The sequence below is a fragment of the Mastomys coucha genome, unplaced genomic scaffold (assembly GCF_008632895.1).
Source record: "Mastomys coucha isolate ucsf_1 unplaced genomic scaffold, UCSF_Mcou_1 pScaffold3, whole genome shotgun sequence".
In the NCBI taxonomy this organism is placed as follows: domain Eukaryota; kingdom Metazoa; phylum Chordata; class Mammalia; order Rodentia; family Muridae; genus Mastomys; species Mastomys coucha.
In genome coordinates this window covers 71,956,446-71,967,508 of record NW_022196909.1, presented here as the reverse complement: position 1 = coordinate 71,967,508, position 11,063 = coordinate 71,956,446, and the positions used below count along the sequence as shown (strand labels likewise).

The 11,063-nt window shown below is 49.5% G+C and overlaps 1 protein-coding gene across 4 annotated transcripts in view; it reads left to right on the top strand.

Moving 5' to 3' along the window:
• Positions 1-11,063, top strand: part of Mllt1 (MLLT1 super elongation complex subunit) — a 45,834-nt gene that overhangs the window by 18,778 nt on the left and 15,993 nt on the right. The window contains exon 1 of one of the 4 annotated variants that reach the window (XM_031346703.1): positions 2,002-2,171. The exons of the other annotated variants lie outside the window; for them this stretch is intronic. Within the exon in view, the coding sequence (XP_031202563.1) occupies positions 2,154-2,171 (18 nt within the window). The 5' untranslated portion in view covers positions 2,002-2,153. Of the gene's footprint in view, positions 1-2,001; positions 2,172-11,063 lie in introns of those variants that run through there. 4 annotated transcript variants of the gene reach the window in all.

Here is an 11,063-nt window from a genome sequence, read left to right as displayed (position 1 = left end):
TTGCTCAGCCTGCTCTCTTATAGAACCCAAGACTTCTAGCCCAGGGATGGCACCACCCACAAGGGGCCACCCTACTCTCTTGATCACTAATTGAGAAAATGCCCCACAGCTGGATCTCATGGTGGCACTTCCCCAACTGAAACTCCCTTCTCTGTGATAACTCCAGCCTGTGTCAAGTTGGCACAAAACCAACCAGTACAGGACCCCTGCTAGCCCCGGTCTTCCCTGCTAGATCTGATCAACCCTGCTTGCTCAGTCCCTGCTTGCTCCGGCCCTAAGATTTATTTACTATTATAAGTAAGTACACTGTAGCTGTCTTCAGACACACCAGAAGAGGGCATTAGATCTCATTACGGGTGGTTGTGGGCCATCATGTGGTTATGGAATTTGAACTCAGGACCTTTGGAAGAGCAGTTAGTGCTCTTATCTGCTGAGCCATCTCTCCAGCCCTGAGGTTCATTTTTTTTTTCTGAGTTGTGTATGTTGGTATGTTTTCGGAATATGGCTTCTCTGCAGTGAGCTCTAGGCATCTGCCTGTCTACACCTCAGCTCTGGGATTACAAATCACACTCAGGAGTAAACTCAGCCTCATACTTGTAAGCAAGTACATCACCAGTGAAACTGTGCTCAGCCCCTGATGCACAGCCCAGGAGCACCATGCTTTGCTCTGCATTGGAAAAGGCCTCTGTTGTAAGGGGTACCCTTGCTCCCGCAAGGCCCCAAGTTTATCTTAGCCTTTTTTTATATCAGCTCTGCAAAGATTTGAGAATGACAGGAGAGACACCATTCTGTCGCAAGGACCTCTGGGGACAGGCTTAGGTGTGCTGCCCCATGGGACCAAGTGCTATTTCAGTGGATTTTAAGTGCATCCTGAGTTTCAGCCATGCCACAGGGGAGGCAGAGTCAAGGTCATGAATACTTTGAATACTTCTTGCAGCCTTCAGTGATCGAGTGGCAGAAAGCACAGGGCAATCTGTCCTGTTATGGTCCAGAAAGGGACGAGGGTACTGCCAACCTGTTCATGGTGAGGCCCTGAAGTGTAGGGACAGTGGGGCTCCTGGGGCAGCTGACCTGCCCCTGGGCCGGCAGGCTCAGTGTCCTGGAGGCTTAAGGATTGTTTGTAGTCCCTATGCTCAGAGGCTTTGTGTCCCTGACACCTGTAAGCCTCTCCATACCTGGCCAAGCATGTGGGCTGGCTGGGCTCTGGTTCCTTAGGCACCCTAACCCCAGCCACCCACAGCCCTCTGCGATTTATACTGGAGCCTGTTGTACTAATGGGTGAAGAGTCTGTGTGGTAAATATATCATGCCAGTGGAAGGCACAGTGCTCTGAGAATAGGCAGGGTCTTGGTTACTACACAAGCTTTTACCCAGCTCGGTAGTGCTAAGTCCTCCTCTGCACCCCCAATCCTCATGGGTTGGCTCACCACAGGTCTAGCCAGAATTGGCTGCTCTGTCTCAGCCTAAGAATGGCTGCCAGAGAATAGGGTGATCTGACTTTCTGATTGCAAGGCTATAGTCAGGTATGATGTCCCTGTGTCCTTACATGCTGTTGGTGTCCCCAAGGGTGGACAGCATGGAGTTCCTGGACTGGGGAGCCTGCATAGGAGCCTGTAGTAGCCTGGGTGGAGGCTGCTTCCCCCTGTTCCTGTATCACACTCTTATCTGAGGCACATCCTGGGTGGGGCTGTCATCCATGTCCTGGCGTCATGGGCCGACTTTGTGCCAGGTATCTTTAAAGGGTGAGTCACACTCCTGGTGTTTCTTAGTTGCCTTGGCCATGGTGGGATGAACCAAGGCCCCTGGGCTATGCCATAGCACATTTCTGGGCTTCGTAAGCAGAGTGGTGCCGTTAGCAGGATCAAGTGGGTGGGTTGCACTGTGTGCTTAGCCTCTACTTCTCATCCTTGCTCAAGGAGGGGCTCTTTGATATCCAGCAGCCTTTGGATGCTGCTCTCTGGGCCAGGAGCCCAAGGTAGCTGCGCTTAGGTCAGGCAGTCTGCTTCACCTAGCAGCCACAGCAGTGATGCCAAGGCAACTCTGCCCTCTGTCCTGTCATAGGGGAGAGGGATTGTACTGGGGCCTCAGGGACATGCACAGTAGGTGGTTGAGGCTCTGTGTCCCTGCACACTCTTCAGAGACCCCAAGGGCTTCATGGGAGCTGCAGGCCAGGTATTGTCGTGGACCCCTTGTTGTTTTGGGCTGCTGACCATGCACAGTGCCATGTCCCCACACTTCTTCTGAGGCAGTTCTTGGTGCTTCCCTGTCTCATCACAGGGTCTCTCATGCGGTGAGATTCTCTTGCCGAGGGTATGAGTGCTTTCTGAGTCATACTGGACATCTGTACGATGGTTTCCTGACCTTTGCATGCGCATTCAGGACAAAGACTAGCCCAGGGGATTGTGTCTCTAAGGGAGCTGGGAGCCCAAGCAGTGATCACACCAATGGTGCCTGTATCGATTGAGCAAGGTCTTATCTCCTCATCACCCAGGCTACAGATACAGGGAGAGGGCTCACTTGTGGGTACTTGGATCTTGCCCTGGGTGACATCCAGATGACACACTGGAGGCATGCCACCATACCCTTGGTATGTGCACTGCTACCTGTGTTGAACAGCTTATGCCATGTACAGATGTGCATTACTGTCAGACATAGAGACTAAGAGACATAGGACATCCAGTGTCTGGAGGCAGCAGGAGTCAGGCCAGGCAGGGTTACAGGGGTGCCCCTGTCTCAGCACCAGCAAAGAACATAGGCTCTAAATGACATACCATGCTCAGTTCTCAGGAACTGTGCTGTCAGAGTGGACTGGTGACCCTCAGGGTCTTGGGTTCAGTCTATGAAGAGGTCAGAGGCTGTGACCTTGGAAGGTTATGGGGGTGGGGCAAGGGCATTCCAAACACATCTGTTCACAAGTGTCTGTAGGTGCTCTTAGAGTCTCCCTCCTTCCCAGCCACCTGGACCCATCTAGCAGAGGTTCAGGGCCTCTGCAGGCTGTAGCTGGAGGAAGGCTAGTTGTGATGAGGCCTGGCTTCTTGATGGTAGGTCTGTATCCAGTCAGTGAGGAGCTTGCCTAGACCCCTGGGCCTGTTTTCCTATAAGCTGAGCTTCCCTTGCAGCTAGAGGATTACCTTGAGTCTATGAAGTCTTGTCTATAAAGGAATTAGTATTTAAAAAGAAGGAATTGCCTTTTTAAAAACTTGACATTTGGGGCGGGAGAGATGGCTCAGTGGTTAAGAGCACCGACTGCTCTTCCAGAGGTCCTGAATTCCAGAGGTGTGTCTGAAGACAGCTACAATGTACTTATATACATAAAATAAATCTTTTAAAAAAAAACTTGACATTTATTTGTATGTGTGTTTGTATATTTGTGTGAACACATGAATGCCTGTATGTACGTGGAGGTATTTGCATATTTGCATTTGTCAACATGGATGAGTGTGTCTTCACACCTGCCTGGGTCATGTTTGCACACATGGTATAGGTTGCAGTTGTGTCATTCAAGGCCAGCTCTGGCTTAGAGACTGAATGGTCACTCCCAGGAGAGATGGGGACCTGTTTCCTTCTGGTTTTTCACACCAACCTTTTTGTTCCTGGCCATTGGGTGCCCTTGGATGTGCTTCTTTAAAGACCCCTGACTTAATGTTCTCTGTTGGCTGTGGAAATCAAAGTGGTGGCTGAGCCTCCAGCCCTGCCCAGCCTGAACCAGGCTTGAGCCTGATAGTCTTTGCCAGGATGGAATACAGCACCTTGACTGTTTGCTTTCGCTGCCCTTGCTGAGCACCAACAAGCCATACTGGAGGCCCATCCCGCCTTCCTTCTTCACTTCACATACTTTCAGAGGCTACTTTAAACAGCCTGTTGTCAGAAAATAGATGAGCCACACGCCTCAGGCAGTAGACAGCAGAAGTTACAGAGGTGGGACCTACAGATGGGGTCAGCTCTGCAACCTCACTGTTCCTCCCCACCTTCATTCTGCTGTTGGGAATGCAGTGACCATGGCAGCCAGCACCACATCTGTGTGTGGCGTTGTTTCTTCTGGTACATGCTGGTGGAAGAATTGGGAGGGGCCTGGGAGGAGTGGGGGACACTGAGAGGAGTAAGGGCCTCGCAGAAGAAGTTGGGGGGACACTGAGAAGAGTGAGGGACATGGGAGGAGTTAGGGTTAGTTTCACTTTCTGAACAGCTCCTCGTGTCCTATGGTGGGTGTACTATTGCTTTCGCTATGATGTGACTTCCTCTGTTTGTGTGACCTCAGCCATGCATACTCTGTTTTAAGCATGGCCAGCTCAATGGATGGACAGACTTTCTTGTTGAGGTTCTTGCTTTTTTTTTTTGTAAGTTTATTTATTTATTATATGTAAGTACACTGTCACTGTCTTCAGACACACTAGAAGAGGGCATCAGATCTCATTACAGATGGTTGTGAGCCACCATGTGGTTGCTGGGATTTGAACTCAGGACCTTTGGAAGAACAGTCAGTGCTCTTAACTGCTGTGCCATCTCTCCAGCCCTGGTTCTTGGCCTTTTTTTATTTGGTCATGGTGGCCTAGCATCTTCTGATGGCTCACTGGTCACTGATAACTTCTTCAGATAATACACTCCACTCAGTTGATGTTGCTGTGCTGTACGATAGAAGTTCTTTGTGTAATTTGGGTATTAAACTCTGGCCAAGTGTGACCGTCGGGTGTCTTACTTCCATCTACACTTGTTTTCTTATTTGTGGTGTCCTTTTATGTACAAAGATCTCATGTTTTTATGACATTTGGTAATCTGGTTTTCCTTTTTTAACCCATTGACTGTGGTATCTGTTGCCCTCTGGGTCATAGAGGCCAACCCTGAGGTTGTAGGCTAGTGTGGTGCAGGAGACAGAGCCTGGGCTTTACACATGCTAGAGAATCCCAACCCTCCAGGGCCAGTGTGCTTTTACTTTTGTGTGACTTTTGAGATATACTATGTAGCCATGATGGGCCTGGAACTCACTATGTAGACCAGGCTGGCCTTCCATTCACTGAGATCTGTCTGCCCCTGGAGTACTGGGATCAGTTGCTTGTACCATTGTGCCCAGCTTCATTTTTATATATGTGTGTTTTATTATATGTATTTATTTTGTGTGTATATGCATCTGGAGGCCAGAGCACAACGTATGGGAATTCATTCTCATATTCACCATGTGGGTCCTGGGGCTTGGCAATATGCGTGTTTCTTTACCTGTTTAACCATCTTGCTGGACCATTTATTTATTTTAATACAGCCCAGAGTCTCAGCACAGGGAATGATGCCTCCAACAGTGGATAGATCTTCTTACTTCAGTTAACCTAATCAAGGTAGTCCTCCCAGAGTCATGTCTCCCACGTAACTCTAGATCTCATCATGGTGACATGTAGTTGAGGTATCACAGTTTCACATCTGCAGTTTCAGTGGATTTATTAGTAATGTAGGTTTAGTTTGTTTATGTGCATGTGGAGGTGGTTTTCCATGTGTCCCTCACATTATCTGTAGTTAGCTTGTTTCCCTTCTTTCCCAATTCAGCACCTTTGGCTTCTTGTCTCATTGCTCTGGTAAGTACTTAAGCATTGGTAAAGTGGGCATCCTCGCCTCCCTCCTGTTTTTAGGGGAAGTTTCCATTGCTTATAAATCTTTTGTAAATGGCCACTATTGGGTTAAAGAAGCCTACTTTGAAAAACAAAACAAAAACAGAAACAAAAACTATACTAGCACAGCATAGCTTAGGGTTCATACACATTATTATCCTGCACATTATGCACAGCATGTGTATGTGTAGTCTGCAGAGCACTGCCGATCAGGATTACAAGGGCCTGAGCAGCTTCTGGGTCAGGGCGTGGGCTTGGGACCAGAGGTTCCATGGAAGCTGTGGCTCCTGACCATGAAGAGATGACAGGACTTTTCAATGCTTTGTGGGATTCTCTTCTATGATGAAGAGGCATTTAATTTTGTCAAAGCCTCTTTTTCTCCCACTGTCAAGAAAAACCATGTGGCTGTTCCCTTCCTGTTAGCAGTGCTCCACTCCAGGTGGCTTTGTGTGCTCTGCCTCGCACCTCTGGTCAAACCGTCTTCACAGCTGTTGGGTCCACTCTCCTAATGTTTCACTAGGGTATTTGCATCCGTGTTCATAGGCATTGTCAGTCACTGGCTTCCTATAGTGTCCCTGGTTTTTGTATGGGTTGATTCCAACCTTACAGACTGTTTTAGAGAATGGCCACCCCTCTTCTCACCCTGCTGATGCTCACCACCAGTGCTTGCCACCAGGCCACTGTTTTTGCATGTTGAGGATGGTGTGCCAGGGGAAGTTTTGTGTCCAAGAGTTCTGTCTGTCTATGGCGGGTCTAGAATCTGCTATCCTCCAGCCTCAGTCTGCACTGTTCTGAGGTGCAGACATCACCACTGGCCTGTGTTTCCAGAGAGTTCCTGACAGCTGCTTGAGTCTCTTGCTTGTGGTGGATTTGTTCAGAATCTCTACTTTTTTGTAGAAAAAAGTTACTTTGTTGAAAAGATATATTTTGTGTGTTTGAATGTTTGCCTGCGTATCTGTGTACCACATGTGTGTCTGGTGCCCAAGGTGGCCAGAAGAGGGCAACAGCGCCCCTGGGAGTGGAGGTTGATGGTTGTGGCTCCTGAGGAGTGAGTGGCTGCTGCGCACACCTGCTGAGCCACACCTCTCTCAGGACAGTCCTTCTGACCAGGAGACGCTTCCTTCTCTCAGTGAGTCCTCCATGTCCTGTCATGCACGAGTACATGTGTGTATTAGCATGTGTCCATGTACATGTCTGTGGAGGCCAGAGGTCAGTATCAAGTATTTTCCTCTATCTTGGCTCACATTTTAAAAAATTATTTTACTATATCTTTTTAAAGTGAGATTTGGTTTCTTTAAATTTTTTTCCCTTATTTTTATATGTATGGGTGTTTTGCCTGCATGTATGGCCATGTGCATGCCTGATGCGTGCAGAGGCCAGAAGAGGGCATCAGATCCCTAGAACTAGAGTTAGAAATGTTGTGAGCCACCATGTGAGTACTGGGAATTGACCACGAGTACTCTAGAAGAGCAATCAGTACTCACAACTACTGAGCCACTTCTCTAGCTTCCTTGTGCCTTTATTTTTGACACACGGTCTCTCACCAAACCTGGAGCTCACTGGTGGCTGGACAGGCTGAAGGGACAAGCCCCCGGGGCCCTCCTGTCTACACTTCTCCAAGGCTGGGGTTATAGGCATGTGCCACCACACCTAGCTCACACAGGGACTAGAGAGCTGCACTTGAGCTTTGTGCTTGTAGGATGGACACTTTACTCTCTTCCATGCTAGCATTTCCCAGTTGTCTGTGACTTGGTTTGTTTGTGTGTTTTTTGGTTTTTGTTGTTTTGTTTTTGCTTTTCGAGACAGGGTTTCTCTGTGTAGCCCTGGCTTTCTGGAACTCACTCTGTAGACCAGGCTGGCCTCGAATTCAGAAATCCGCCTGCCTCTGCCTCCCAAGTGCTGGGGTTAAAGGCCTGTACCCCCCCCCAACGTGTTTTGTTTTAAGAAGCTATGTATTTCACTTCATGTGCAAGTGTGTATGTAGCATATATGTGTGTGCACCATATGTACAGAACTTGTAGAGATCAGAAGTTTGTTGCTGGGTCACCTGAGTGCTTATAACTATGACGCTGCCACCTGTCTGGTTTGCCTAGTCTGCCATCGGCTGATTACAGTAGCTGCTGTCATCAGGCCAGTTTGTACTGAATTATTCCATGTCATCTTTTGCTCTCTATGTACTTTTAATTCTGAGTCCAGGTCTCAAAGTCCAGGCTAGCCTTCTTGGCATCCTTCTGCCTCAGCCCCCCTGCACACTGGGATGCCAGGTGCTGCCTTGTGGCACAGCCCCCTGGCATCTCTTTATTTGAGTCTCTGCTTGCTGAGAAGTATGTCGCATGGTTTCAGCCTGCAGTGAGTTTCCTCCACAGAGAACGGCTGTTCTCTCTTTCCAAGGCCCCCCTGCATCTCCCTGTGCTGGTGCTGAGCCCTGCCCTGTCGCTGTGCGACTGACGGGGGAAAGCCTCTCTCTCGGCCACATTGATTTTTGTGGTGGGTTCTGAGACAATCATCCCTTGCTGCCAGCCACTCAGTAGCCTAGTGAGTCTCCTTGGTTGAGGGCTGTGCACCTGGAAGGCTGGCTGGTCTGGCTGTGAGAATGGGTAGCATTGGTCCCATCTCTCCTCAGGTCTCCTGAGTCCAGCAAGGACACTGTCTATAGACCTGCAATGCCCACTACAGACCCATCACAGTTGCACATTATATACAGGCCTGTGTGTTAGGTCCATAAGTCTGATCCCTGAGTCCCCCAAACATAGCCAGTAGAAATCATCCTGGCACCGCTCATCTGTTCCAGTCCCTAGCTCTGGCACTGCTGTGTGTGGGTCTGGGCCTGGCTTGGTGGTGGATGCCAATGTAAACGGGGCTCCAGTTTATCGGGGCAAGAAATATCTGGGCTCCTCCTGGCTCCCAGTCCTTACACAGGTGCACTGTGTCTCCACTCTGTATTGCGTCATTCCCAGTATACATTTCCCCCACCTGAGCTGTGCACACTACAGCACCTCTGGCTGTCCTTACTGTCCTGCTGTCAGAGTGTCCCTCACTGACACTCTGGGTAGCTTTGTGCACCCTGGCTGTCTTCAAGTTTTGTGTGGCCAAGGATGACTGAGCTGTCCTCATCCATGCACCCTGTGCTTAGGTTAAATGCTTCATTCCTCTCTTTTTGAAAGATTTTTTCTTTAATTTCATGTGTATGAGTGTTTGCCTGTATGTATATCTGTGTATCACGTGTGTGTCTGGTGCTGCAGAAGCCAGAAGAAGGTGTTTGATTCCCTAGAGGTGGAGTTATCAGGAAGTTGTGAGTCACCATGCAGGTATTGGGAACCAAATCCAAGGCCTTCGCAAAAGCAAGTGTTCTTAACCTAAGCCATCTCTAGCCCATCTCTCCTTAAACTGTCCAAGATGCACCTGCCTTCATACAGGACTTGCTGTCCCTGCTCAGTGTTTGCTGCTGACTGGGGCTTCTACTTTTTGCTGTCATTTCACTTCTACCACACACCCAAGGGATCTCCTACCCTATTTTCCTCCAGGAAATGACACTTGTCACTACAGCAAGAGTGGGCACTAAGGCATATTGCTGGGAGTCCTGAGAGGGCAGGCTTTTGACTAAGTCTCCAGGAAAGTCCGCGAAGTGTAGCCATGTGTGGCCTGGCACTCTGACCAGAGTGTCCCTGATGCTACTGAAGCCTGAGCTGTTTCACAAAGCCTGGTGGCTCAGGTGACCCTGGTGGAGGGCAGGAGAAGGGCAGAAGGAGCAGAGGGTGTCAAGTGAAGAAGTGAGAACGTAGCAGCAGGGTACACGCATGGAGTGGTTTGCAGTGTAGAAAAGTTTATAATCTGCAGAGAAGTGGAGGGCTGCCTGCCAGCTGCTGGCTCGCCTGCGGCACCTTCTCTCTTTGCTCTTGAAGTGTTTGGATGTGAGCCTTGCCAGCTCTCCAGCTCACTCTGTGACCTAGAAACGGTCCACTGCTCGTCTGTGGGAGATAAGACTTTCAGACACCTCATCAGAGTGCCTGCAGCTTTGCTGATCAGCGATGGCCACATGTGTCTCACTTCTTACTGCTTTTGTGTTTAAGGCGCCAAGGGTAGAACCCAGGGCCTCTTACATGCCAGATACATGCCCATCATTGAGCCCCTCCCAGTTCAGGTATGAGTGTGCATGCGTGCGTTTGTCATCTGTTGGTCTGTCTTGTCTGTAATGGTTGTTACTTCCTATGTGTATGTGGTTTACTAGTCTTTTTGCTCAGGATTTAAATCAGCAATCAGGGTAGGCCTTGGCTCTTTGGCTGGGTCTCAGAGCCTCTTTCAGTATTTCTCCTCCTCCCTTCCCCTCCCCCTCCCATAGCATTTGAGTGACGTGCGCTATTGTGTAAGGGCATGATGCTGAAAGCATCATCTCTTGTGAACTTACACTTGGATCTGGGACATTTAGTCATGTGTTCAGGCCACACTCAAATTTCTCTGACTGCTGACTTCATAAGAGTCTGTGGACCCCAGGCTTGCAGCATACTGGGGGGCCTCGTGGGGGCTACTGTTCTCTCACACTCAGGGTGCCCAGGGGTGTCCTGCCCCAAAGCTCTTCCTCCTGAGCTGTGTGGACTCCTGGCCCCCTTGGCACCAGCACTGGTCTGGCCAGTTGGGTGACATTGCAGTTGACTGAGGCTGCAGAGACGCTGGCTCACTGCCCTCTGGTGGGTATGGGTGGCTGTTTTAGACAAGGGGCATGTGATGAAGCTGCTTGAAGTTGAGACAACTTGGAAATTGACTGAAGTGACTGAGGACCTCAGCCTTGTGGGTTGGGGGTCCCTGGACAGCATTCTACTGGCCCTCAGGTCCTAGAGTGTAGGCGTATCTCCACCTCTAAGAATCTCCATCTCCAAAGAGGCCTGTCTCCTCCTGTTGTTTCTCACCTGTCCTGAATCAGCATGGGTGACTAAAGCCATAGTGTGTTGTCTCAGGTTGCCCTCCCTGTCACTCCATAGACACAGGGCTCAACTAGTAAGGAACTTGCCACACTGGAATGAGGACTTCGCAGCACCCTCTGGAAAATCTTGTGTGTGGCATGCGAATAATCCCTGTGTTGGGGATGGAGACCAAGGGATCTGTCTTTGTTAGGGTTTTACTGCGGTGAACAGATACCGTAACCAAGGAGACTCTTACAAGGACAACATTTAATTGGGGCTGGCTTACAGGTGCAGAGGTTCAGTTCATTTTTATCAAGGTGGGAAGCATGGCAGCGTCTAGGCAGACATGGTACAGGAGGAGCTGAGGGTTCTACATCTTGTTCTGAAGGCAGACAGAAGACTGGCTCTCATATAGTTAGGAGGAGGGTCTCATTGCCTGCCCCCACAGTGACACACATCCTCCAACAAGGCCACATCTCCTAATGGTGCCACTCCCTGGGCCAGGTGTATTCAAACTATCACAGGATCCTTGAGACTTTGCGACTAGGTCGCCGATAATTGGTTAAGTTCTG